At 49.2% G+C, this 27,077-nt stretch overlaps 2 protein-coding genes across 4 annotated transcripts in view; one reads left to right on the top strand and one right to left on the bottom strand.

Annotated features, from left to right (window-relative positions):
• The window catches only part of GOLGA7B (golgin A7 family member B), a 100,392-nt gene that overhangs the window by 59,173 nt on the left and 14,142 nt on the right, over positions 1 to 27,077 (top strand). For 2 of the 3 annotated variants that reach the window (XM_047760695.1, XM_047760694.1), the window contains exon 3: positions 26,643 to 26,948. In XM_047760695.1, the coding sequence (XP_047616651.1) occupies positions 26,937 to 26,948 (12 nt within the window). In that variant the 5' untranslated portion in view covers positions 26,643 to 26,936. Of the gene's footprint in view, positions 1 to 436; positions 486 to 26,642; positions 26,949 to 27,077 lie in introns of those variants that run through there. The other variant, XM_047760696.1, reaches the window with a different exon arrangement.
• LOC125116995 (U6 snRNA-associated Sm-like protein LSm3) lies at positions 17,431 to 17,727 on the bottom strand. The gene has a single exon (XM_047762675.1). The coding sequence runs from the start codon at positions 17,725 to 17,727 to the stop codon at positions 17,431 to 17,433; it is 297 nt and encodes a 98-aa protein (XP_047618631.1).

Raw genomic sequence — 27,077 nt, forward strand, 5'->3', positions numbered from 1 at the left:
AGCACTTACTTCATTCCTCCTTCTTGCATAATGAGTTGTTTATGTGTTTGCCTCCCTGGAGGGCGGACAGCGCTTATTCATCTGTCACCTTCCCTATCCCTACTCTCTCTCGGAGTGTGCCAGGCGCACAAGTGGCCCCTCCAGGGTTGTGGCTCAGGCGGTAGAGAAGAGGGTGGGTTCCAGACACCCCCTGCACCCTCGGTTGGGGCTCACAGAAGGACATGCATCTTCTTCGGGGTGAGATCCTGACTGGTCACACTCCCTGGGGGGGGGCACCTGCCGGCCTCGTGGGAAGCCGAGGGGCAGTTATTTATGGTGGCCCGGCCAGGGTGCCCGTGGCAGGCAGCACCCAGCTGAGGAAGTAATTAGAGTGCTGCCAGGAGCAGGAAGCAGGGAGAGGCTTGGAGGCTCCAGCTCCCCTTCCAGAGAGTTATAAATAGCCGGTCTGTTGGCGGAGGTGGAGCGCCTTACACTCAGGAATGGAGGTGGGACAGCCAGCGCCCGGGGGTGTGGGGGTGGGAGCTGTCTTCTTGGGCTTGTCTGTCTGTCAGTCTGGTTTGGAAAGGTGCAGGGGTTGTCTCACTGGCTGGAAAGGGGCCTGTGGTCTGTGCCGGGAGGATGCCTGGCCAGGGCCCTCCTCCCTCTGCCCGGGGTTCCCCCCTCCATCCCCACAAGACCAGCCTGCCAGGGCTCTAGTGGGGGCAACAGGACAGCCCCACAGACCCCTGCGGGTCCCAGTTTCCTGCCTCAGTCTTTCTGTGAGGAGCTCTCAAGGGTCAGGGTGGAATTCCTGAGCCCGGAATGGTTTATAGCATTTCCGAGGGAACGTTCTCTGCCGGGGCTGGGCAGCTCTGTGCCTGACTCATCCCCAAACACTTTATAAATAACCCAGAGGAGGGATGTGGGCTATCTGTCCCCATGCCCCCCACACTCTGTGAGCAGGTGGCAGACACCGAGGGCCCCAGGGCTTCAGAGATGTCAGGTTAGAGCATTTCTCCTGTGGTTGGGAGCCGGGGCCAGGGATGCTGGGGGTGGGGGCGGGGTTGTCCGCTTCTGGTGATGGGCCTTGCGGTGATTCTAGGGCTCCAAGGAGTCTTCCTCTCAGCCGTGACGTTGTTAGCACCCTGCCTTCCGTGACGTGCATGGGGAATTTCTGGCTGGAAAACTGAGCCAGTATGGGCTCAGCGCGCTGGGTGACCCAGGATAGGTCACTTCCCCTCTTTGGGTCTCAGAACGCTCTAGGAAGATGAGAGGGTTGAGCTGGGTGAGGGCTAAGGTCCCATCCTGCAGTTACATTTTTGATTCTGTGTCTGTACATTGGATGGGGATGAGTGGTTAGACAGTCCCCCGTGACAAGACGGGTGTGGGGGGCTGGGGGGCAGGAGAGGGGCAGGGACCCATACCTGGAGCCCCTGGACAAGGAGAATGTCTCACTAGTGAGGGCAGGTGGATGCTGGGAGCCTCCAACCTAAGGATAGCAACTGGTGGGCCAGGGGTCTGAAGAGTGTGCTTGCATAGAGCCTGGTTATTGCTCCTGAGGAAGAAGAGACATTTGACTCGGGTCGCCACAGAAGGCCGACTGGGTCCTGGAGGGCTAATTTCAGCTTGCCGTGCTCTTACTGCCAGAACCTTTCTCATTTATGAGGTAGTGAGCTTCCCGTCCCTGAATAAATGCTCTTCTGTCAGAATGTGGAGGAAGGGATTCCCCACAAAGTGAGGGCTGTGGTTTAGTAGTTCCCAACACGGCAGGGAGTTCAGATCCCTGGAGGAGTCAGCTAATGAATAATACAGATAAATCCTCAGCCTGCTGAGTGGGGCTCCCAGCAGGGGCAGCTAGGAATCTCGGAGCCACGTTTCCATATGTCGGCTGTGCAGGTCTATGATTCTGTGGTGCTGACCTCAGAAGGTTGGGGCTTAATATAACCCAGTCCCCTTCACCTAAGTGGATCATGCCATGTAGGTTTCCAGCCCTTCACAGCCACTGACATAATGACAGTAGATGAAGATCAAGCAACAACCTCAGGAGACCGAGAACGTGGTCTCATTCAATTGCCTCGGTGGCTGTCACAGAACTTGCACAAACAAATGGCAGGCATCATGCTTTTGGGGATCAGTGTGCCAAAAGGGTTTGGGCGATCTTTTGAGGGAAACAGAACCAAGGGGCCTTCAAGCACTGACACTGCCCTGTCAGCCAGTTCAGTTCAAACCCAGCCCCAGATGAGGGGGAGCCCAGTGCAGTAGGAAGAGTGTGGCCACAGGCAAGTCCGTAGCCCTGATCAGACTCCCTGCTCCTCCGTGCTTGCTGTGTGACATTGAGCTTGTCCCTCACCCTCTCTGGGCCTCTCAATTGTAAAGAGAGAGGATTGGCTTTTCAAGTCGTCCCTGACCTGACATGTTGTACTATCACGAAAGACCAGAAGCTGGGATAATTGCCTAGTTTCTGGCATCAAACATTGTTCTGACCTGTTTTGTTGCTATGGGGTCTCCCCGCCTTCTTACTTCCCAAAGGATTCCTGCCCGCTCCTTTTCAATTTCCCAGTGTCTGCTGGAAAGGGGCTGGCTTGGCTGGTCAAGCAGGAGGGCCTTGCTGCAACAGGGTCAGGACAGTGGTGGAGAGGGCAACAGTGAGCATGTGGATATACTCAGGTGGTGGGGACAGGCTTGGGAGCCATGCCTAGTACAGGCTCTGAGATGAGGGACTAGGGCTGGGGCAGCCACCAGGAAGCAAAGGCCCCACCTCAGAGCTTGGCCTGTTGCCAGAGTGGGATTCCTAGTTAATTACTGTGACAGCCGCATGAGCACAGTGGCCAAGTGTTCATGTACAGGATGCTTCTGAAGACAGACTTGGATTAGGAATCGGGTGGCTAGGAGGCATTCATGCCATCTCCAGAGGGCACGCCTAGGGCCAGGCATTGCACTGCACAGTTTCCAGCTCTCATAAAACCCACACAAGTGGGTATCATTTGACTTGTTTTTTGTTTTTTTTTTTTTCTTTTCAGGGCTGCACCCGTGGCATATGGAAGCCCCCAGGCTAGGGATTGAATCAGATCTGCAGCTGCTGGCCTATGTCACAGCCACAGCAATGCAAGACCTACACCACAGCTCATGGCCACACTGGATCCTTAACCCACTGAGTGAGGCCAGGGATCAAACCCACAACCTCATGGTTCCTAGTTGGATTCATTAACCACTGAGCCACGACAGGAACTCCTGTCTTGGTTTATAGATGATGATAACAGAGCCCAGGTTAAATGCTGTGCTTGCAGATACACACACAGCTTACGAGGGGCAGAACTGGATTTGAACTGGGGTCTGGCTGATTGTAAAGCACACAGGGCTTCCTCTACATCGTGTGCCTCCTCTTCTGTAAGGAGCATCATTGTCCTAAAGCATGACGCATCTATCTGTCCAAGGTTCTGCCTCTGTCTACAAGGTCAGGGGTGTGCACATGTAAGTGAGCTTGTGTGAAAAAAAGTGATTTAGAATAAAATTGCACTGGAGAATTTTGTAATATCCTAGGATAACCCAGTACAGGGTCTGCAGGGTTTAAACCTGAGACCTCCTGGTTACGGGACTGATTGTTGGGAAATGGAGGTGAAGGAACCCTGGCCCCTGGCCTTGAGCTTGCATGGTGCCTGAGAGGCCCACTGTAGGACCGTTGCAATGCCTCATATTTCTGGGAGGAGGGCATGACCACTAAGCTGGAGGCGATCAGGGAGGCAGAGCTGGTGTTGTCTCTCAAAGGATGAGCTGGAATTTGTGTGGCTATTGGGAGTGGGAGAAGAGAGTCCTGGGCAGCCGGAATAGCGTGTGAAAGAAGCTCAGAGGGAGTTCCCATCGTGGCTCAGGAGTTAACGAACCACACTAGCATCCACAAGGATGCAGGTTCAATCCCTGGCCTCGCTCAGTGGGTTAAGGATCCAGTGTTGCCGTGAGCTGTAGTGTAGGTTGCAGATGTGGCTCGGATCTTGCATTGCTGTGGCTGTGGCGTAGGCTGGCAGCTGCACCTCCGCTTGGACCCCTAGCCTGGGAACCTCCATATGCCATGGGTGTGGCCCTAAAAAACAAAACAAAACAAAACAAAGAAGGGGATAGGGGTAGGCAAGAAGTCAGGGTGTGAGACATAGGGCTGGACAGGTGAGCGGGGCCAGATTAGGGAGAACGTGTGTCTATGTGACTTTCTGACTTTGGCTGAGTCTGTTTGCTAAGATGTGAATTGTGAAAAAAAAGTCCTTCTCTTTATATGGGGTTGTTTCAAGATTTAAACTGGATAATGAAGGAGTTCCTGCTGTGACACAGTGGGTTCATGATCTGAGTACAGTGGCTCAGGTTGCTGCGGAGGCGCAGGTTAGATCCTTGACCTGGTGCAGTGGGCTAAAGAATCCAGCATTACCCCCGCTTCGGGGTAGGTTACAGCTGCGGCTCAGATTCAGTTCCTGGCTCGGGAACTTCCATATGCCATGGGTGGGGCCATAAAACAAACAAACAAACAAACAAAATCTGGATAATGAAAATAAAATGGGTGGCACTGGATCTGACATAGTTTCAATAACTGGTGTTACTAGTGCAGTTGGTGGTGGTGATGACGATGGAAATAATAACTGGCTTCCTGGTTCCCCTTTGGTCTGTTCTTAGCACAGCAGCAAGAATAATTCTGTTCATGTCTCTCTTCTGCTCACAAGACTCCCAAAACCCACAGCCCTTGTACTCATCTTCCAGCCCCTGTGTGACCCGACCTTCCTCTAACCTGTCTCTCCACGTGTCTGTGACTCTTGAGCCACCCTGCTATGGAGGGTGAGCATAGCCACTCTGCTATGCCTCCAACAGGCCAAGTTACTCCTGCCCCAGGGCCTTTGCACATGCAGCTTCTTTTTACCAGACTGTTCCTCTTTAGGTATCCACAGGCCTCACTCCCTTGCCTTGTCAGGGATTTACTCACATGTCACCTCCTTAGTGAGGTCTTTGGCCAAGCCGACTAAAATCGCAAACTGCCTCCCCTTATGCAGACCGACACTCTCATCTCCCTTTCCTCCTCTGTATCCCTTCTCTGCATTTGTCACCTTCTAATATGCTACGTATCTTTATTGTTTATTGCTTGTCATCCCATTAGAATATATGTCCCATAAGGGCAGGGCTTTTTGTCGGTTCTGTGCCCTGCTGTAAGCCAGCATATGGCTTAAAACTGATGCCCAAGGAGTTCCTGTCATGGCTCAATGGTTAACAAATCCATCTAGGAACCATGAGGTTGTGGGTTCGATCCCTGGCCGTGCTCAGTGGGTTAAGGATCCAGCGTTGCCGTGAGCTGTGATGTAGGTCGCAGACGCGGCTCAGATCCCTTGTTGCTGTGGCTCTGGTGTAGGCCGGCAGCTGTAGCTCCGATTAGACTCCTAGCCTGGGAACCTCCATATGCTGTGGGAGTGGCCCTAGAAAAGGCAAAGCAAACAAACAAACAAACAAAAACCGCAAAAACTGATGCCCAGTAATACATGTTATTTGTATATTATCATCTCTCAAAGCTTGGAGGATGGGTTGGGCCGGCCTTCCCCTGCTGGGTGTGGGCAGCCCAGAACTGGGGCCTCTCACCTTGCCTTGCTTCTGTGGAAAGACACCTCCTCTAGGTCCTCCTGTTTCTTCAACAGGAGCCCAGGAGCTGCAGGCTTCTAGCTGTCAGCCTCATCCTTCTCTGCAGGCTTCACCGCTTATTTCAAAACACAGCCCCCTCCACTTGCTCTGGGGCTCCCTCTCTTCCAGGAAACTCAGCGAGCATGGGGGCGGGTGGACGGCTCATTTCAGAGGAATTTCCCTGGTTCCCAAAGCAGCCCAGTGCCTGGGAGCCCTGGGAGCTCTCATGGCCTGATTTAGATCCTGGAAGCAGGGCTCCAGCTGCAGCCCTCCCCGACAGCTGGAGCCCGACTCCGAGGCCTCTGCAAAACCTCCCGCCATGGTGCAGCTCCTCTCCTTCCATCACTGAGCTGAGTCCAAGCCTGGGAGGAAGGTCCTGCCGTCACTTGGTTACTCCCCTGGACCAGACTGCTTTAGGTGCTGGAGGGGCGGACAGTCTGATACATTTCTCATTGGTCTTGTCCCCTCGAGGACCTTCAGGAGGTAGAGACCTTTGGGAGATAGGAGACCTTTAGGACTTTTCATTCCGAGATGTGGCTGATGGAATTGCAGGCTGGCGGGAGAGGGGTTTACGAAGAGGCTGGTTTTTAGCCTTTCGACTTCCCACGAGGGGAGTGGAGCCTCTGGAAAGTGGATTGATCCGGGGTTGGAACGCTGATTTTATGAATGAGCTGTGTCACCTTGGGTAAGGTCCTGGCCCATCTGGAAAATGGCTCTAGTAAACGTGCCACTTCCTCTCCGGGTGGCTGTGAGAGGTGAGGTGATGTACAGGAGATCTTCAGCTCGGGCCCTGGCAGGGACTGAGGTCACTGCTGCTCCAGGATGCTGGGTCTGTGCTTTTCCTGCAGAGCACTGAGCCCAGCCGTGCCCGGCCATCCCAGGTCCGTCTGAAGCAGCAGGGAAGCCGGCTGGTCCCCCTGGAACCTCTTCTGGGCATGAGGCGAGGGGTCCTCCCCTGGGGTCTGGCTTCTGTCTGGCTGTGAATCTCTTTGCAGAACTGGGGTCTCAGGGGTGGTCCTTCCAGCTTGCTCTTTCGCCCGACCACAGGGCCCCTGCTGAGCCCTCCCCGAGGGAGTCCCTGCTTATTGTGTTGGGAGGATTCTTCTGACAGTAACTTCAATTTCACAGAACGCTCTTGAGGATTCCAAATTCTGGCTGTCTTGTGTGTAAAATGACTAATGAGGGATAAATCCAGACATACAGGAGCAGCTGTGACCCAGCAGAATTTACAAATCTCAGGTGTCAGTCCCAAGAACGCCCTAGGGTTATGAAGCCTGCCAGCCTCTTATTTTATTTTTTTATTTTTTTGGCTGCACCTGCATCATGTGGAAGTTCCCAGGCCAGCGACTAAATCCATGCCGCAGCAGTGACCCAAGCCGCTGCAGGGATGACACTGGATCCTTAACGCACTGCACACAGGTGAACTCCCCACCCTCTTCTTTTAAATGATGAGGAACCTGAGGTCCAGAGAGGGATAGTGACCTGCCAGATGTCACACAGCTGGGATGACACTGAGTGGGGATTCCTTGTTTCTTGACTCTCTCCATTCCGCCCACCATGGAATCCAGTCCCTGGCCACAGTGCCTGTGCAAGTAACCATGACTCCGCAATGCCATCAGATGGCCTCTTTCCCCTAACACCTGACCCCAGCCTTCTAGAACGAGGCCATCATACTTGGAGAGGCTCCTGGGTTTGGCTTAATGATGTAAGGATGGTGCCCAGGTCTTTTCATTAGGAAGATGCTGCCCAATCTCAGAGCTTTCACTGGGAGGAAAGGGTTCCTGACACTGAGCCTAAAATCCCCAGGGATTCCTGTGATTCCATTTCATGTCATCACACTCTCTCGTGTCACCAGCAGTGTGTCTCCTCCCTCATAGGGCTTCACAGCCTAAGGGTCTTGTGAGCTATGATCCTATTCCCCTTAGCTTAGCAAAGCCCAGGCAGATCTTTTCATCTGTTATAATTAGTCCATTTCCCCTGTTCCTGTGTTGTTTCAGATAGTCCATCTCTGAACATCCGCCAATTTCAGACTATCTTTCTAGAACAGTGGAAGCCAAGAACCCAGTGCCACAATTGGGAAAGATCTCATTAGAAACACATAGAGGAAGGGAGGGCCCCCACTGGGCAGAGTTGTGCCCAGGCTGCCAATAACAGGGCCATCTGGAAGGCCCATCCTCCTCCCTTCCCGGACACCCAGGGCTGCCCAGACACCAGTCTGAAGGCAGAGGGAGCTTCCCAAACACCCTCCTGGCACAGGGGAAGGACGGAGTGCTCCCTGAATAGGAATGTAGGTTTGAATCTGCCTCCATGTCCCCTCTCTCATCTTCCTCTCATCACCCCGCGCCAGCTGTCTATCCATTCAACAAGCATTTATTAAGCACCTGCTACATGCCAGGCCTAGGGCGAGGCGCTGGGGATATATCGTGGTAAACAAGAGGCACAGCGTCCCTGGCCTCAAGAAGCTTATGTTCTAGGAGTTCCTGTCGTGGCGCAGCAGAAAGGAATCCGACTAGAAACCATGAGGTTGCGGGTTCGATCCCTGGCCTCGCTCAGTGGGTTAAGGATCTGGTGTTGTCATGGGCTGTGGTGTAGATGGCAGACTCAGCTCGTATCTAATGTCACTGTGGCTGTGGCATAGGCCGGCGGCTGTAGCTCCGATTGACCCCTAACCTGGGAACCTCCATACGCCGTGGGTGCAGCCCTAAAAAGCAAAAAAAAAAAAAAAAAAAAAAAAATCTTATGTTCTAGTGTACAGGTGAGATGGTAAAAGCGCAAAGCAGCAGATAGATGTGAACAGGGGGAGTGCAAGGGCGCCAAGGGAAGGAGTGTGTGGTCCCAGGAGGGCCTCTGGGCAGTGGCATTGAGGCTAAGACCTGAAGGTGGGAAGGACCCTGCCAGGGAAAGATGTGAGAAGGCGGATTTCTGGACTCGGGGACAGGATGTCTTAAGCTCCACGCAGGCACGACTAGCTGAGAGGTGGGATGGTGGGTGGTCAGTGAGCTGAGGTTGGAGGGGGAGGGGGCCCAGACTTGGAGGGGTTTACGCGTTATTGCAAAGGTCCGGCTTTCCCACAGACGCCCCGTGTGACCTGGGCACATGCTTGACTTCCTTAACATAGGTGTGATGGCGCTAGTAACTCCCCCTGCATGAGCTTCTAGGAGGCTTCGATGACATCTATGGAAAACACTAGTATCCAGCACAGGGCAAGACCTCCATATGGGGAGCAATTCTTATTTTTATTTTCATCCTTATAGTTCCTCAAAGAAAAGCATCCCAATGCTTTGGTTCTCTTTCCCTCCTCCTCCTGTCCTCCATCCCTTCCCCTGTCAGTTGCGGGCTTTCCCCGTTCCAACGACACTGGGACAGAACTGGTCAGACTTCAGCCGGAACAAGCCCAGTTGTCTGAGCTCTGCTTGTTCCAAATGGAGATGCAATGAGGGGGGCTTCTGCCCCCAAGGTGGGCGGGCTCATGTCCCTTCAACTCACTCTCTCTTCTTTCTGATCTTTAAATTGTTTTAATAAATCATTCGGCAGGGACAAAAAGAATATTTCTGGAATATGTGTAAGCTATAATAATAAGAGCACAGTGAATGCCAGTATACTCACCACTTAAACATTAAGAATGCTGCTTTCCCGAGTTCCTGTCATGGCTCAGTAGTGAATGAATCCGACTAGGGACCACAAGGTTGCGGGTTCGATCCCTGGCCTTGCTCAGTGGGTTAAAAGATCTGGCGTTGCCATGAGCTGTGGTGTAGGTCGCAGATGTGGCTCGGATCCTGAGTTGCTGTGGTTGTGCTGTGGGCCAGCGGCTACAGCTCTGATTGGACCCCTAGCCTGGGAACCTCCATATGCCGAGGGTGCAGCCCTAGAAAAGGCAAAAAGACAAACCAAAACAAAACAAAAACCAACAAAAAAAGAATACTGCTTTCCCATATGGAGTCTTCTGTATGCAGTTCCCCTCCCTTCCCCAGAGCTAAATCACCTTCTGGAATTTCGTGTATCTCACTCTCTCTTGCTTTTCTTAATAGTTTGCTGCTTATGTTTATATACCTAAGTACATTGTTTTAGTTTTTGCATGTTTTGAAACTTTGTATAAATGGAACAACACTGTATATATTCTTCTGCTATGCCTTTTTTTTTTTTTCCCCACCTTCTAGGATTTTTAATTTCTTTTTTTTTCTTTTCTTTTTTTTTTTTGCCTTTTCTAGGGCCGCTCCCGTGGCATATGGAGGTTCGCAGACCAGGGGTCCAATTGGAGCTGTAGCCGCTGGCCTGCGTCAGAGCCACAGCAATGCAGGATCCGAGCCACATCTGCGACCTACACCACAGCTCACGGCAACGCTGGATCCTTAATCCACTGAGCAAGGCCAGGGATCGAACCTGCAACCTCATGGTTCTTAGATTCGTTAACCACTGCGCCATGACAGGAACTCCAATGGCTTTTTTTTTTTTTTTCCTGCCACATGCCTTTTTTTTTAGGGCCATACCTGTGGCATATGGAAATTCCCAGGCTAGGGGTCGAATTGGAGCTGCAGCTGCTGGCCTATACCACAGCCACAGCAACACGGGATCTGAGCCATGTATGCGATCTACACCACAGCTCATGGCAATGCCAGATCCTTAACCCACTGAACGAGGCCAGGATAGAACCCAAATCCTCATGGATACTTGTTGGGTTTGTAACCTGCTGAACCACAATGGGAACTCCCCCATGTGCCTTTTTTGTCTTTTTAGGGCTGCACCCACAGCGGATGGAAGTTCCCAGGCTAGGGGTTGAATCAGAGCTGTAGCCTATGGCCTACACCACAGCTCACAGTGGCACCGGATCTTTTAACCCACTGAGCAAGGCCAGGGATCGAACCTGTGTCCTCATGAGCACTAGCTGGGTTCGTTACCACTGAGCTACAGTGGAAACTCCTCCATGTGCCTTTTATTTATTTATTTATTTGGGTTTTTTTTTTGTCCTTTTAGGGTCGTACCTGCTGCATATGGAGGTTCCCAGGCTAGGGGTCTAATCGGAGCTACAGCTGCTGACCTACACCACAGCTCATGGCAACGCCGGATCCTTAACCCACTGAGTGAGGCCAGGGGTCGAACCCGAAACCTCATGGTTCCTAGTTGGATTCATTTCCCCCGCGCCGCTAAGGGAACTCCCCCATGTGCCTTTTCAGTTCAACATTATGTTATGTTGGACTTCCCGTGTGGCTCACAACATATTATTTTTCTGAAAGTCATGCATGCTACGACTGCTATATCGTATTCCATTGTAGGAATAGATCATGATTTAATTATTCATTTTCTGGTCTAGAGATAGTTGGGTTGTTTTCAGTTGTTTTCTTCCTCAAACGGTGCTGCTGTGAACATTCCTGTTCACAGCCGAACACACATAGGCAATGATACAGATCCAGGAGTGGAATTGCTGGAAGGATATGAGATCATGCTAAATTATTTTCCAATAATATAGAATATTTATTCTAACATACTATAGAAATGTTCTCGTTGCTCCCCAGTCTGCCCAACCCCTGTGTTGTGTGTCTTTGTAATCTCTGCTCATCTTCTAGATGGGTGGTATCTCATTGAATTCCTCTTTGGTTTTCTGGTGTCTTCCCCAAAGCAGCTGTATTTGGCTTTGCTGAGGTTGCAGTTAGGTACTCTCTCCTCTTCAGACTTAGTTTCCACGTCCACCTCTACGCTTCTTGCCCATGGCAGAGAAGGATTCAAGCTTCCTCCTCTCTCAAACCCGATCCTTTTCTCTCTCCTATATGATCCCACTCCTTCCCTGCTTTCCTTGCATCTTCATCGTCCTTCTGTTTATGATTTCCAGATTTTGTAAATGAGTAGCGTGGCAGACATATCAGTCGCATACCCAGTTTCTTGCTATTTTCAACCTCTTCTTCCAGACGCCCTCCTCCTGCAGCGTGTGAAAATGCCAGAAACTTTCCTGGCTTCCCTTGCAGCTAGAAATGGCCATGTGACCCAGTCTGGCCAATGAGATATAAAGGGATGTTTGCTAGGAGGCTTCTGGGAAAGTGTTCTGACGATTTATCTCTCTGGGAAAAGGGAATAGGCACTCTCTTTCCCTTCCTGTCGTGGATGTTCTTATATGCAAACGTGATGTCTGGAGCTGCAGCAGCCATCTTGCATCTAGGAGGCAATGGGAGAATGGGAAACCGGTGTGCTTAGGACATTGTAGAGAAAAGATGGAAAAGGCCTGGGTTCATGGGGACTTTGCCAGACCACTGAGATGATCCTGGTGCTCTCACCTTCCAGACTTCTCATAATGGTCATTAAATGTCTTTATCGACCAAACCATTTTAGTGGAATAACGTTTTTGTAGCCCAAACCTCCTGACTGATAGGGGTGTCTTTGTGTGGATTTCTGTCTTTTGCTTTTTTTTTTCTGTTATTTTGTTTATTAGCTCCTTTTGTGTCCCTCCAAACTGCACTCTGTAGAGATTCAGTAATATAATTTCTGCCACTCCAGCTGCTCTTGAACTTTCTGTAGTACTTGACACTGTTCATCTAGCCTTGGAGGACTTTGCCTCCTTGGGCTTCTGTGATGCTCCGGGGTCCTGGGTCTCCTTCTTTCCATGAACTACCCTTGCTGAACACCTGCCACAGACTAGGAGCCAAATTTGGCTCTTTCCAGAGGCCATCTTATTTACTGCTTACAAAAATCCTGCCACTTAAATACTATTATCCCCGCTTCACAGATATGGAACCTGGACTCTGAGAGGTTAATTAACTTGCCCAAGGCTACCCAGTTAGTAAGTGACAGAGCCAGGATTTGAATGGATTTATTTTTGACTTTAGTTGTACCATCTTGCCCAAGGCTAAACAGACAGCCCCTTCCTCAAAGCTCTATCCCCTCTCCCAAGGTCAAGTGACACATTCTGATGGCATCAACTATACTTTTAGAGAGAGACCTCTCAAGTCTTAACTCACAGTCTTGCATTATCTCCTTAGTCCTAAAAATCACTGAAGCTTCTTCTAGCCTTTACATGTGGTATGTATAATGCTCCCTAATCTCCTTTGTGATTTCTGACCGTGGTGTCTCCCAGCCATGAAGCTGGATGGACAGTTCTGCATCCTCTTTGTCTCTCCTTCTCTTCTTCATCTCCTGTATTCAGTCAGAAGCAGCAGCCTATGACGACGTCATTTAAAATGTTTCTCGAATCTGTCCCTTTGCCCTCATTCCTAGGCAGTGACCCATGCCCACCTGGTCTAGCACAACAGCTGCCTTCCTGCTCTTCCTGCCTCAGCCCCTCCCTTCTCATCCATCCCCGGACGTTCTCAGATGACCTGTTCCAGTACATTGCTTTCCTTATGCCCCTCGCTCTTTGGCTCCCTTGCAGACTCCTCATGGCTTCGCTTTCATGGCTCTTCATTATTTGGCTCCAGACTTGTTTCTCTACAGAGTAGTTCCTATCAGCTAGTGCAGTCTGCTGTTTCAGATATACTTTCCTCTTCTTTAACTTCCAGCTGCCCATTTATCCAACCCTGCAAGACCTCCTCCTCTAAGGGTCAGAAGCCTTGTCTTTCAGAAACCACCTCTGGTCCCTTGGGCCAGGGGAAGACTCCAGTCACCAGACCACTGGGATCTCTCCCTCCTCAGGTTTCCCATAACACTCACGGTCTGAATGGGTCACTGGGAGCACCTGTCCATTGCTCATGTTGCCCACTGTGTCATGGTGCCTCAGCTGGGTTTCCCGAACAAGTAAAGTCTTCTTCTTCTTATTATTATTTTTTGTCTTTTTGCCTTTTCTGGGGCTGCTCCCGTGGCATATGGAGGTTCCCAGGCTAAGGGTTGAATTGGAGCTGTAGCTGCTGGCCTACACCACAGCCACAGCAACTCAGGATCCGAGCTGCGTCTGCGACCTACACCCCAGCTCATAGCAACAACAGATCCTTAACCTACTGAGCGAGGCCAGGGATCGAACCTGCATCCTTATGGATCCTAGTTGGATTCGTTTCCACTGCACCCCAACGGGAACTCCTAAGGATGTGAATTTTAAATTGGGACCTAAAGAGATTTATGCAGCTGAAGAGGAGAGAAAGAATGGTCCAGGCAGAGCATCTATGAAGGCTCAGAAGTGATACAGAATGAAGACCATCTGAGGGACGGAAAAATAAAAGTCACACATGGCTGTGGCTGGCGTGGAGAGTATGAGGGGAGAGGTGGCAGGAAGGACCCAGAGGGAGAGCCAGGGCCACAAGGGTTGGACCCAGGAGAAGTAAGAGCCAGGATATGGTGTCCTTGGCACTTTTTAGTGAAGGAAGGTAGAGATACAGGGCAAGTTCAGGGGCTCAGGAGGAGGAATAGATGACGAGGAGGCAGCGAATGGTGAACTGGCTGGCAGAACCTTGAAAACTACGGAAACATTCCAGTCATCGGAACCCGCCCTGTGACCTGGCCAGTGGTCAGAGTTTCCAAAAGCTCTATAGGAATCTACCAGGCAAAGTGCCATACGATGAAAGCCATGTGGGAGGTGTGCATGAAGCCCCGTATTGGAGGGGCATGTTCAAGCAAGGCTTCCTGGAAGTTCCTGTCGTGGCACAGTGGAAACGAATCCAACTAGGAACCACGAGGTTGTGGGTTCGATCCCTGGCCTCGCTCAGTTGGTTAAGGATCCGGCATTGCTGTGAGCTGTGGTGTAGGTTGCAGATGCGGCTCGGATCCCATGTTGTTATGGCTGTGGTGTAAGCTGGCAGCTTTAGCTCCCTTAAGACCCCTAGCCTGGGAACCTCCATATGCCATGGGTGCAACCCTAAAAAGCAAAAAAAGAAAGACTTCCTGGGACTGATGGGTTTTGAGCTGCATCTAAAGGGTGGGACTTGCAATGCCTCATGGGTGGGCAGAGGACAGCATTCTCTCATTCCCACCAGTGCCCTGTGCCCAGCCCTTGGTTAATTGGCTCTGGGGCCCATGGTGGCTGTTACCCCTGGAGGAAGCCCCTGTGCCTTTCCTTCCACAGCAGGAGCTGTCCTTGGGAGAACAGGATAGGCAAAGGCCACTTTGTCAACATTTATTTCCTACCCAGTCTCTACCAACCGAAGCAAATAGCTGCTTTCTTTTCTAAGACAATTGGACCAACGTGTCCAGACAGGCAAAGCCAATAAGTGGGTCTGAACTGAGGTCTCTAGCTAGTGCAGCCTCTCCCCCACTGTCCGGAAGAATTTTATATCATGTACAAAATAAAACGTTCATTTCTATTCCTTCCTTCCCATAGAACATATCAGATGTAAAATGATTGCTTCTAACATTATCTCAGAGAAACCCTGCTTCTTTCTCTTCTGGAGAATTTTGCTTTAATTAATTTAACAAATATTTATCAAGTCAGACATTATCCTGGGCATTTGGGACGCATCAGTGAACATAACAAAGATCCCTGCCCAAGCTTACAATTTAGCAGACGAGACAAACGGAAGACGTAATCAGTAAGTTACAGTGTTTGCTAGCATAGGTGCTGAGTGCTGTAGAAAAAGAGCAAGAAGGGGAACCAAACAGAGAAGTTTTCTATTCCCATGAGCCCACTTGTCTTGGCGGGCAGGAGGCTAGGGAGAATGAGATGGAAGGAAGAGATAGGACAGGGTTTATATTTTTGCTTTTAATTTTTAAAAAAATAATGATTTTTATTTTTTCCATTATAGCTGGTTTACGGTGTTCTGTCAGTTTTCTACTGTACAGCAAGGTGACCCAGTCATGCATACCTGTATATATTTTTGCTTTTAAAATGTGGATCTCTTTTCTTTGATTTTTTTTTTTTTTGGGTCTTTTTGCTATTTCTTGGGCCGCTCCCGCGGCATATGGAGATTCCCAGGCTAGGGGTCCAATTGGAGCTGTAGCCACCGGCCTACGCCAGAGCCACAGCAACGCGGGATCCGAGCCGCGTCTGCAACCTACACCACAGCTCACGGCAACGCCGGATCGTTAACCCACTGAGCAAGGCCAGGGATCGAACCTGAAACCTCATGGTTCCTAGTCGGATTCGTTAACCACTGCGCCAAGACGGGAACTCCTCTTTTCTTTGATTTTTTTTGGTAGGTATGCTTTGTCCCTATTGCAATATAGTTGATTTGTAATATTATGTTAGTTTCAGGTGAACAACAGTGATTTGAATTTTTTATAGATTACTTATAGTAATTATAAAGTATTGGCTATATCCCCTGTGCTGTACAATATCCTTGTAGCTTATTTTATGCGTGGTAGTTGGTAGTTGTATAAAAAACTTTTAATCCCCTATGCCTATCATGCCCCTTGGCCCTTTCCTTGCCCCATTGGTAACTATTGGTTTGTTCTTTTTTTTTTTTTTTTGTCTTTTCTAGGGCTGCTCCCATGGCATATGGAGGTTCCCAGTCCAGGGGTCTAATCAGAGCTGTAGCCACCAGCCTACACCAGAGCCACAGCAATCCGGGATCTGAGCCGTGTCCATGACCTACCCCACAGCTCACGGCAATGCCAGATCCTTAACCCACTGAGCAAGGCCAGGGATTGAACCTGCAACCTCATGGTTCCTAGTCAGATTCACTAACCATGAATCTGAGCCATGATGGGAACTCCCTGGTTTGTTCTTTATGTCTGTGAGTTTTTTTCTGTTTTGTCATATTCATTCATTTTAGTGTTTAGGTTCTACATATGTCATAACATATAGTATTTGTCTTTCTCTGTCTGACTTATTTCACTAAGGATAATTCCCTCTGGGTGTATCCAAGGCAAAATTTCATTCTTTTTAATGGGCAACTACTATTCCATATATTATATATATATATATATATATATATATATATATACTACCATTCCATATATTCTCTCTCTCTCTCTCTCTCTCTCTCTCTCTCTCTATATATATATATATATATATATATATATATATATATCACATCTTCTTTATCCATTCATCAATGGATGGACAGTTAGGTTGCTTCCATATCTTAGCTGCTATAAATAATGCTGCTATGAATACTGGGGTGCATGTATCTTTTTAAAATAGCATTTTTGTTTTCTTTGGATATATACCCAGAAGTGGAATTGCTGGACTACGTGGTAGTTCTATTTTTCCATTTTTTTGTGGAAGCTCTGTATTGCTTTCCATAGTGGCTGTAGGACAGGTCTTCTGTTTTTTGCTATAAGTCCTGGCCCCTGGTTGGAATAATTTATTTAAAAAATTTTTTTTTCTGGCCACACTCACACAGCATTCAGAGACTCCCAAGCCATGGATTGAATCCACACTACAGCAGTGACCCAAGCCACGGCAATAACAACGCTAGATCATTTAACTGCTGGGTCACGAGGGACCTTTTATTTTTTTAATTTTAAAATTATTTTATTTTAGTTTTTGACCATGGCATGCAGTAGCTTGATGTGGGATCTCAGTTCCCAGACCAGGGATTGAACCCGGGCCGCAGTGATGAAAACACCAAATCCTAACCACTAGACCACCAGGGAAGCCCCCCCAGTTGGAATTTCTTTTTTTTTCAATCAAAAAAGGAAACATCAAATTTAATTGAAAGGAAAAAACCCCAGAAATTGTCTGAAACACAATGGAGCAGATCAACTGCTGACAAAGAGTTCTGCATCTTGGTGATCACATTTATTGGAAGAATTGGAGAAAAATAAACACGCTATTTGGCTTAAGAATTTCTGAGTTATCAGCAAATCAGCTTATTTCAGGGGTGGGAGAATTCTTAGCTATTTCCTAATATCGTAATGTACACAGGTTTCTCTTTTGGGTGTCGTCTACATTTAAAGAGGCAGTCACACAACGTCTCCCTTTTCCACACAGGATAGATTCTTTGTTTCAGCCAACTCTCAATGCGGGGCAACCAGCACAACACCACCTCCCCAGACAGAGAGCATCGGAATATTCTGTTTTGTTGATTTAGATATCTCTTCACGTGTTTTTCCTTCAGTTTCTATAGTTGCCGCAGTTTCTTCCACATCTCCCAATATCACATTTAAGTGCAGATCATAAGCATGTAATCTGCCTTGAGCCTCTCTGTCATTTCTCATTTTCGCATCGATTCGCTCCTCCAGGCTGAGCCTGATGCGATCCAGGGGCTCTTGTACGGTGTTGGTAGTTTGTTGCTGATCCACGTCATCTGCCATGTTTCAAACCCTGCCTGGAATTTTAAATTAATTGCATATCTTCCTTTGATAAAAATAAAGTTCAAATAGTGCTGTAATTATATTGGGATGTGAGGGTGGCAGGGTAAGCTAAGTTCTCTTATTACTGCAGAAAATAGGACAAGGTTTCTAAAGTTAAGAAATCAACGAGTTCCCATCGTGGCTCAGTGGTTAACTAACCCGACTAGTATCCATGAGCAAGGAGTTCTCGTCGTGGCTCAGTGGTTAACTAACCCGACTAGTGTCCATGAGGATGAAAGTTCAATCCCCGGCCTTGCTCAGTGGGTTAAGTATCCTGGGTTGCCGTGAGCTGTGGTGTAGGCGGCAGGTGTGGCTCAGATCCTGTGTTGCTGTGGCTGTGGTGTAGGCTGGTGGCTACAGCTCTGATTGGCCTCTTAGCCTGGGAACCTCCATATGCCACAGGTACAGCCCTTAAAAAAAAAAAAAAAGACAAAAAAAAAGAGAAATCAAGACATAGAACTACAGGTATATCATTTAGCAATGTAAAGAAAACTTTTTTTTTTTGTCTTTTTGTCTTTTTGCAATTTCTTGGGCCGCTCCCGTGGCACATGGAGGTTCCCAGGCTAGGGGTTCAGTGGGAGCTGTGGCCACCAGCCTATACCACAGCCATAGCAACTTGGGATCCGAGCTGCGTCTGCAACCTACACCACAGCTCACGGTAATGCTGGATCCTTAACCCACTGAGCAAGGGCAGGGATCGAATCCGCAACCTCATGGTTCCTAGTCGGATTCATTAACCACTGCGCCACGACGGGAACTCCCAATGTAAAGAAAACTTCTGAAAAATTAATTTATTATTTTATTTTATTTTGAAAAAAATCAGAATTTAAAGTGGAAACAGCTGAAAGAGTGAAAAGTTATTTCTTCTTCCAGGGGAGAAATGACTGAAGGTAGGAAGGCACAGGACAGAGTAGACAGGGGACTCTTGCCTTTATTGTAAGCCTTTCCATATGCTTGGATTTTTAAAATCACAGGCATGTGTTACTTTGCTGATTAAAAAAAAAAAAACATATTCTGCTGAGCCCTGGGAGGTCCACAGAGGGGGTGTCTTGGGGGCTTCTGTAGGGGGCGAAGGGGTGGTAGAGTAAGTTCTGCTCCCTTGAATGCAAATCCACTTTTTTTGATTTGTTTTATACATCTGACTTTCATGCAAGATTTTGTTTGAACAAAGGTTTCTGCAGCTGAGATGGGTTTGAACTCCAGGATCCCTTTTGGCTGTCATAATTTTTTTTTTTTTGGTCTTTTTGCCTTTTCTTGACTTGCTCCTGCAGCATATGGAAGTTCCCAGGCTAGGGGTCAGATTGGAGCTGTAGCTGCCAGCCTACACCACAGCCACAGCAACGCAGGATCTGAGCTGCGTCTGCAACCTACTCTACAGCTCACGGCAACGCCGGATCCTTAACCCACTGAGTGAGGCCAGGGATCGAACCCGCAAACTCATGGTTCCTAGTCGGATTCATTAACCACTGCGCCATGACAGGAACTCCTTGGCTGTCATAATTAATGATGCTTTATAAGCACCTATTCCCCTTTATGCTCATGCCTGTTGACATCCTCAAAGAATTTCTTTCGCTTCGTCAGAAGCCTTGCAGGTGGCGGTGGTTCGAAGGGATTGGTGAGTTTGTTGCCAGCTTGCTTGGTATGGAGGGGAGGCCCTGCTGTCAAACATTCAATGATTGCTACTCCAGAGTGTCTCTGGGGCCACCATCAGAACAGGGGTCTTTGGGTATTCTGCAGGGCCTCTAGCACGGTGGCTGGTGTAATGCCAGGGAAGCACTTTGGCTAATAGTCCCAGTAGCTGCAGTTTCTCCTGGGGTAGCTGTGAATGCTTATAGAATCTTGACTCCCACGCCACTTTCTCTAAAAAAGAAGGGGAGGGCAGGGAGGATGAGAGAGAGAGAGGGAGAGAGAGAGAGAAAAAGAGATGGAAAGAGACTATGAATGAAGTTAAGAAAGGGAGGCAACCCCCCATGAGCTTAGTCACCTCCTAGTGACTCCACCTGCAGACGTGTGTCACGGTCTGCCTGCTCTGGCACTATTTATAGGGCAGGTCCCTTCCATTCATGTTTCTAGGGCCTTTGCAGTCATCCCCGTTGCTGCCTGGCAGCTGCTTTCCTGCGGTTGAAGCTCCAGAGGTTCTGGGTTTTTAGGAAGCTTTCATGCCTTCTTGCTTTTTCACATCGTGCTCCTTCATCCACGGTCTGGGGCTCTGACACTCATTCTTGAAGTCCAAGCTCAAATGTCATGTAGTTTGTAAAACCTTTTCTGGACCGCAACTCTGCGGAAACTGTCTCCCCCTGAACGCTTATCACAGAGCCTGGCTGTCACTTGATTATGGTTTGGTGTCCTTGGGAGTTGAAAACATCCCATGGTCATCTTTCTGTCTGGCATGTGGTGGGTGTTCAGTATCTATTCACTGAGTTGAATAAAGCCTGTTGGCTGTTCTTTTCTGCGCTTTAGGAAAACTTGCTTGGCCTGGAAGAAACGTTACTGGGGGAGGATCTCCAGCAAGTATCTCCATTACTCTTTTCCTGTTTTCCTTTTGAAAGACTAGATTTGGAAGAGTCAGCCGCATCTAGAGAGCGCCTCCTGCACCTGGAGGGATCCTATCTGGGGAGGGAGAATTGTTGCCATGTGTTTACAGATGAGAGCACTGAGGCTCAGAGGGACTGAGGCTTGCTGATGATCACAACGTGAATAGCAGAGCAAGAGGATGAAACCCGTGTCATCGGGCTCCAGGGACGCGGTTTCCTACCACACACTTCCTCGTCATCTCCACAATGTGCTTTGCGATGACATCATGTAAGACTTTCCAGACCACAATTTCCCCCTCAAGTGTGCACACAGTTGTTTTCCTTCCAGACCCAAGCACTCAGAATCTCCATCCCCCTCCTGCTCCCCCCCTTTCTTTCATTTCCCTGAGATTTGCTAGCGCTTTCCCTGTCTCCTTTGCAGTCTTCAGAAGTTGGTTTCCCTTTCGTCTCTTTCCAGATACCATGATTTCCAAATCTCTCATTTTCTGGCTGTGGTCCTTTTTGGGGAGAGACTTTCTAATGCAGTCGCAGATGAGAGGATGATAACACTGAACGAGTTAGTGGATCTCCTTTGATGTTATTTTGTGGACAAACTCATTAATTTAGGATAAAAACATCAAAGAGCTAGGCTTTTGCATAGGACTGGTTTGTCCCAAGGCAGCTGGGTAATAATGATCAGTCAGATTAAATCTCAACATCTTCTCCTGTTTCCAGAGTTAAAGTCCAAATGAGTGGAGTGTGGGAACAGCCCAATCCGTAGTATCCCATCACAGCCTTGAGTCAGCACAGTATGAAACTCACCTCACTCTGAATGTGGATCTCTCTCCATAGCCCTCCGCTTTGATGGCTCCAAACCTTGGGATCTTTTGGGACTGTTAGAACAAACCTGGAGGCAATGTAGTGATAAAAGGCTGAGGCTGTTAATGTCTTTTTCCAGCTAGAGGAGCTAGATATTAGAAGGGATCATTCATTCTTGCATGGATGAGGTCAAGGTTCTCTATGGAGTCCTAGTCCTGTAATTTTGGTGATGAGAACTCTGGGCTCTACGGGAAAGTGCCAGCACCATGCTTGGCACATAGCAGATGCTCCATATATAATGGTTGCATGTACTTGTCGAGAAAGGTCATGATGCATGAAAGTCTCTGGTTAGTTGAAGAATAGGGAGAAGAGCTCAGATCTTTGCTTGTACTACAAAACCTCCCAACCTACTTATATCTGTGGCCTTTATACTGTATCTGGGGTGGACAATTGTGCTCCTCTCCAAAACCGTGCTCTCCATATTTGCCTTGGATCCCATCCTTTGCTGATCTCTTAAGGGTTTGTTTCTGCACTTAACCCTCTCTTTTCTCACCCATCAATGTTTCTTTCTCTCTCTCTCTCTTTTTTTTTTTTTTTTGCTTTTTAGGGCGGCACCCACTGCATTCAGAGATTCCCAGGCTAGGGGGTCGAATTGCAGCTATAGCTGCTGGCCTACACCACAGCCTCAGTGAGGTACTTCTGAGCCACAAAGGGAACTCCAGTTACCAGGAGAATCCTTTTATCTTCCCAACCTGTAAGTAATGAAGTGCCCAGGACTGGTTATTATGGTTCTTAAACAATTTTTCTACCTATACCCACTACTTTATACCTTCATCTAGTCCCATAGATTGATTTATTTATTTATCTTTTTAGGGCTGCACCCATGGCATATGAAAGTTCCCAGTCTAGCGGTCGAATCGGAGCTGTGTCTGCTTAGGCCCGCAGTTACACCACAGCCACAGTGATGCCAGATCCCAGCTGTGTCTGAGACCTACACTGCAGCTCCTGGCAATACCAAATCCTTAACACACCGAGTGAGGCCAGGGATTGAACCCTCATCCCCATGGATACTAGTTGTTGTTGTGTTTTTTTTTGTTTTTGTTTTTGTTTTTATCTTTTTAGGGCCGCACTAGAGGCATATGGAGGTTCCCAGGCTAGGGATCGAATCGGAGCTGCAGCTGCTGACCTACACCATAGCCACAGCAACACCAGATCTGAGCCGCATCTGCGACCTACACCACAGCTCACAGCAATGCCGGATCCTTAACCCACTGAGCGAGGCCAGGAATCGAACCTGCATCCTCATGGATGCTAGTCAGATACGTTTCCATGGAGCCACGATGGGAACTCCACTAGTCGGGTTCTTAACCTTCTGAGTCACAATGGGAATTCCTAGTCCCATGGTTGTAAATACCATTTACATACTGATGACTCCTGAACTTATATTTCCAACTGTCTTCCTCTTCCCTGAGCCCCACCTGCCTTCTCTACTTAGCTGTATAACAGCACAAATCCAACTTCAAACCTAAATCAACTAGACACATCCCAAACTCTCTTCTCTGTCCTGACTCAGTCTTCAGGTCTCCTTCCCTCAGTAAATGGCACCTCCTTTATTCCCGTGGCTGAGACTTCAAAACTTGGAATCACCTTTAACTGTCTTTCACACCATATCCCCAATCCACCCACAGGTTCTTTCAGTATCACCTCCAAGTCCTATCTAGAGTCTGGCCACTTCTCACTATCTCCACTGCTACTACCCTAAACCAAGTCCCCCGCCATATCTTCCCTGGACTGCTCTAACAGCCTCCTAATTGGCCTCACTGCTTCTGTCCTAGCCTCCTTGCCAGCCTTGCATCCAGAGTAATCTTTTAAAAACTGCAATTAGATAATATCATACCTCTACTCTGAATCTTCTAAGGCTTGCCCTCTCACTCTCTGATGGACTCCCAAGAGCCTTATGAAGGCCTACAAGCCATATAAAACCTGCCTCCTGCTACTTCTCTGATTTCAGCTCTCATCTCTCTCTCTCTTTTTTTTTTGTCTTTTTGTCTTTTTAGGGCCGCACTGTGGCATATGGAGATTCCCAGGCTAGGGGTCTAATTGGAGCTGTTGCCACCAGGCTACGCCACAGCCGTAGCAACGCCAGATCCAAGCTGCGTCTGTAACTTACACCACAGCTCATGGCAATCCTTAACCCATTGAGCGAGTTCTGGGATCGAACCCACAACCTCATGGTTCCTAGTCGGATTCGTTTCCAATGCGCCACGACGGGAGTTCCAGCTCCCATCTCTCTTGTCCACTTTGGTCCAGCTTTCTTTTGTCCACTCTGGTCTAGCTGTACTGGTCTCCTGGCTATTCTTTAAACATGCCAAGCCCACTCCTGCCTCAAGGCCCTTGTACTCTGGCCTCCAAGCTTTGTCACTCTTCTTTCAGGCATCTGCATGTTAAATTCTCTCACTTCCTTTGGGCCTCTGCCCAAATTTCACTTTATCAAAAACATTTTCCCTGACTATTCTTTCTCAAAAACCCCTTACCCCCATCTCTCCCTTATTACCACGCTTTAGTTTTCTTCCTAGCAATGATTACAACTTTATTTTGTACTAGTTGCTAACCTGTTATTATTACCTCCATTTTTATGTTAAGTTCAATAAGAACAGAGATTTGGGAGTTCCTGTCGTGGCTCAGCGGAAACGAATCTGACTACTATCCATGAAGATGCAGGTTCGATCCCTAGCCTTGCTCAGTGGGTTAAAGATCTGGCATTGCCATGAGCTGTGGTGTAGGTCATAGATGTGGCTCCGATCTGGTGTTGCTGTGGCTGTGGTGTAGGCCAGCGGCAGCTACAGCTCTGATTTGACCCCTAGCCTGGGAACCTCCACATGCCTTGGGTGCAGCCCTAAAAACAAACAAACAAACAAACAAACAAACAAAAAACCCGGAGACTTTGGGCATGAAGTCATAGCTGCATAGCTGTACCCCAGCTCCTGGAAAAGGGCCTGATATAAGTGTTCAACAAATATCCATAGAATGAATGGATTAGTTGAATGGACTCATGCAGGTCTCTTGTCATCAAGTGAAGAGAGTGCTTTCCAGATGGTTGTCTGATTAATCTGATCAAAACAAAGTGTGAGCAACTGGGGGAGGCATCCGTGAAGATCATCAGATGTGCATTTATTTATTCCCAGACACCTTAGAACTCATGCATATTTTCAGTTTGCTCCTTGACGCCAGATCATTTGTCAGACTGTAAGGTGAAATGACATATCTGTCTTTAACTTCTTTGGCATGTGCTTATTTATCTCCTGGGACTCAGTGTGTTCCTCTGTGAAACAGGCATTTAGAGATGTGGTTACTGCTCTTCTGTCAGTCGAGAGTCTACAAGATGCTGGAGGGAGGCAGTGCAGTTGGGGGGATCAACCTCGAAGTCCCCAGAGCTGGATTGCCTGTGTTTGAATCCTGCCTCCATTCCTCCCAAACCACATGACCTTGGGTAACTTACTCAGTTTCCTCATTTGTAAAGTGGAAACAATTAAAGGATAATAATAGAATTTAATTCGGAGTTCCCGTCGTGGTGCAGCGGAAACGAATCCGACTAGGAACCATGAGGTTGCAGGTTGGATCCCTGGCCTTGCCCAGTGGGTTAAGGATCTGGTGTTGCCGTGGGCTGTGGTGTAGGTCGCAGATGTGGCTCAGATCTGGCAATGCTGTGGCTCTGGCGTAGGCCGGCAACAGTTCTGATTAGACCCATAGCCTGGGAACTTCCATATACTGTGGGTGTGGCCTTAAAAAGACAAAAGGCATTAAAAAAATTTTATTCAAAGAGGAATCGGGAGGATTATATAAGAGAATACATGTAGAGTATGTAGTATGTGGTCTGGCTCATAGTAAGGGCTCAATAAATGTTAGCTATTCAAAATGAAGTGCTGGGGGAAGCTCTGAGGGGTTATTGCTATTGATATGTTTTAGGAGCAATAAGCTATCCTAGAATACTAGGATATGGAGTCTTTAGAGACATGATAGGAGTTCACTTGTGGCCCAGCAAGTTAAGGATCTGGCATCACTGCTGTGGCCCTCGTTACAGCTGTGGCATGGGTTTGATCACTGGCCCGGGGAACTACCACAAAGCAGGGGTACGACTAAAAATAAAATAAAGCTATGGCAACAATATTGTGATTAGGTAGGAGAATGCTCTTATTCTCAGGAGATGTTTGGTGAAGAACTTAAGAATAAACCTTCACAATGTCTGTCACTTACGTTCTAATAATCTAGCCAAATATATCTCTCTGTTTCTGTATCTATCAAGTAAATGTGACAAAATGTTAACAACTGTCAAAGCGAGGTGGATAGTATAGTTTATGGTACTAGTCGTTCAATATTTCATGTTTGAAGATTTCAAAATAAAAGGTTGAGAAAAGAGAAAGAACCCTAGAAATAGCCCAGTGAAGTCCAACACTCATTTTATAGAAAGACGCTCAGGTGTGAAGTGTTTGCCTAAGGTCATAGAGCCTGAGCCAGAACCCAGGACTCCTGGATATTCCTCACCTCTTTCGTGTGGGTTGGTGCTGTTGACCCTTAGGCAGCAGAGGATCACACCCTGCTTCCCCTCAGAGACCGAGGGGCATGTGGATATGCAAAAGAGCCCTTGAGATGGTATTTCCTTTATGTTTATTAAGAAAATATATAGGTCATCTGTTTGGAAGGTGTAATGTTGAAAATATGAGGGAGGCACCTACCATCCTTAGAGAGCGGGCATACCAGTTCGACACCATCTGCTTGGGGTTTTTAGGTGGTGGTGCTGCTGGTGGTGGTGATTTGAGCGAGGAGAGGTAAGAGTGAGGGTTGGGTTCAGGGCCAGGAAAAGCAGCCAGGGGAGACTGGCTTCAATTCTGGGGGTCCCTGAAAGAAGGGACCCCATCCAGGGCATCTCTGGCGCTGAAACTTGGGCACCTATTTAAAGAAAGGAAATGATTCTCTGTGGTCTGCAGCGTCCTCCCCTAGCTAATAGGGTTCAAGAGTGAGAGGGGAGAGGAGACCATGCAAGCCTCAGGAGGAGGCCACAGAGAAGACACAGAAGAGAAAAGAAAAAAAAAAAAAAAAGAGAGAAGCGGCAGCTTGGGCCACGTGGGGGAGGGGTTGGGGAGTGGGGGGCTGGGAAGGCAAAGTGGCCGCACCTGGGGGTCGGCGAACCAGTCGGGACCGTCAGCCTTCGCTGACGGCAATGTCTTGCCCCAGCACCGTCCTGCCTCTCTTTCCTCGGAGTCTGGAGGTCCCCGGCGGCCTCGGTAGCGAGCGCAGAGCTGCTGGCGCTTGTACGAGGGGGAAGGGCAGGCAGGAGAGGCGGGGCCTCGAGGCCGGGCGGGAGCCGATCCCCTGGCCGCGGGCGGGGCTCTTCTCCGGCGGGCGGGCGGGCGGGCGGGCGCCGGAGTCGGGGGGCCTCCGCTTCCCCCTCTCGGGCTGCGGAGGCGCCTGGCCCCTCCTCCCCCTCTCCCCGCCGCCCCCACGCTCGCCGCTGCTGTCAAAGATAAACCGGGCCGTTGCCTGCAGGAGCAGCGGCAACCAGCGTTCCGGCCCTGAAGAGCCTCGGGCGCGGCCTCGCCTCTCCGGCCCGGAGCCGGTATCAGCACCGCGGACAGCACAGCGACGGTCGCCGGCACCTAGGCGCCTGCCCGCCCACCAGCCCACGGGCGCCCCGGCCCGCGGCGTCCGCATCAGCACCGCGGACAGCGCCCCGGGCGCCCGCTCGCCGCCGCCAGCCCACTTGCGCCCCGAGTCAGTTCCGTGGACATCCCGCCTCGACGGGCCCTGCAGCAGGCTCGGAGCGGTCAGCGCCCCCGGAACATGGCCACCGAGGTAGGGGGCGAGCACTGGCCCGCAGGCAGTGCCCGATTGCTCTGGGAACAGATCCCAGCCAGGGGTGGGAGTGGAAGATGGAGAGTGGGGAGGGGAGGGGTGAGGGATGTGGGCTAGGGTGGGATGGAG

Source organism: Phacochoerus africanus, chromosome 15 (genome assembly GCF_016906955.1).
Source record: "Phacochoerus africanus isolate WHEZ1 chromosome 15, ROS_Pafr_v1, whole genome shotgun sequence".
NCBI classification, from domain to species: domain Eukaryota; kingdom Metazoa; phylum Chordata; class Mammalia; order Artiodactyla; family Suidae; genus Phacochoerus; species Phacochoerus africanus.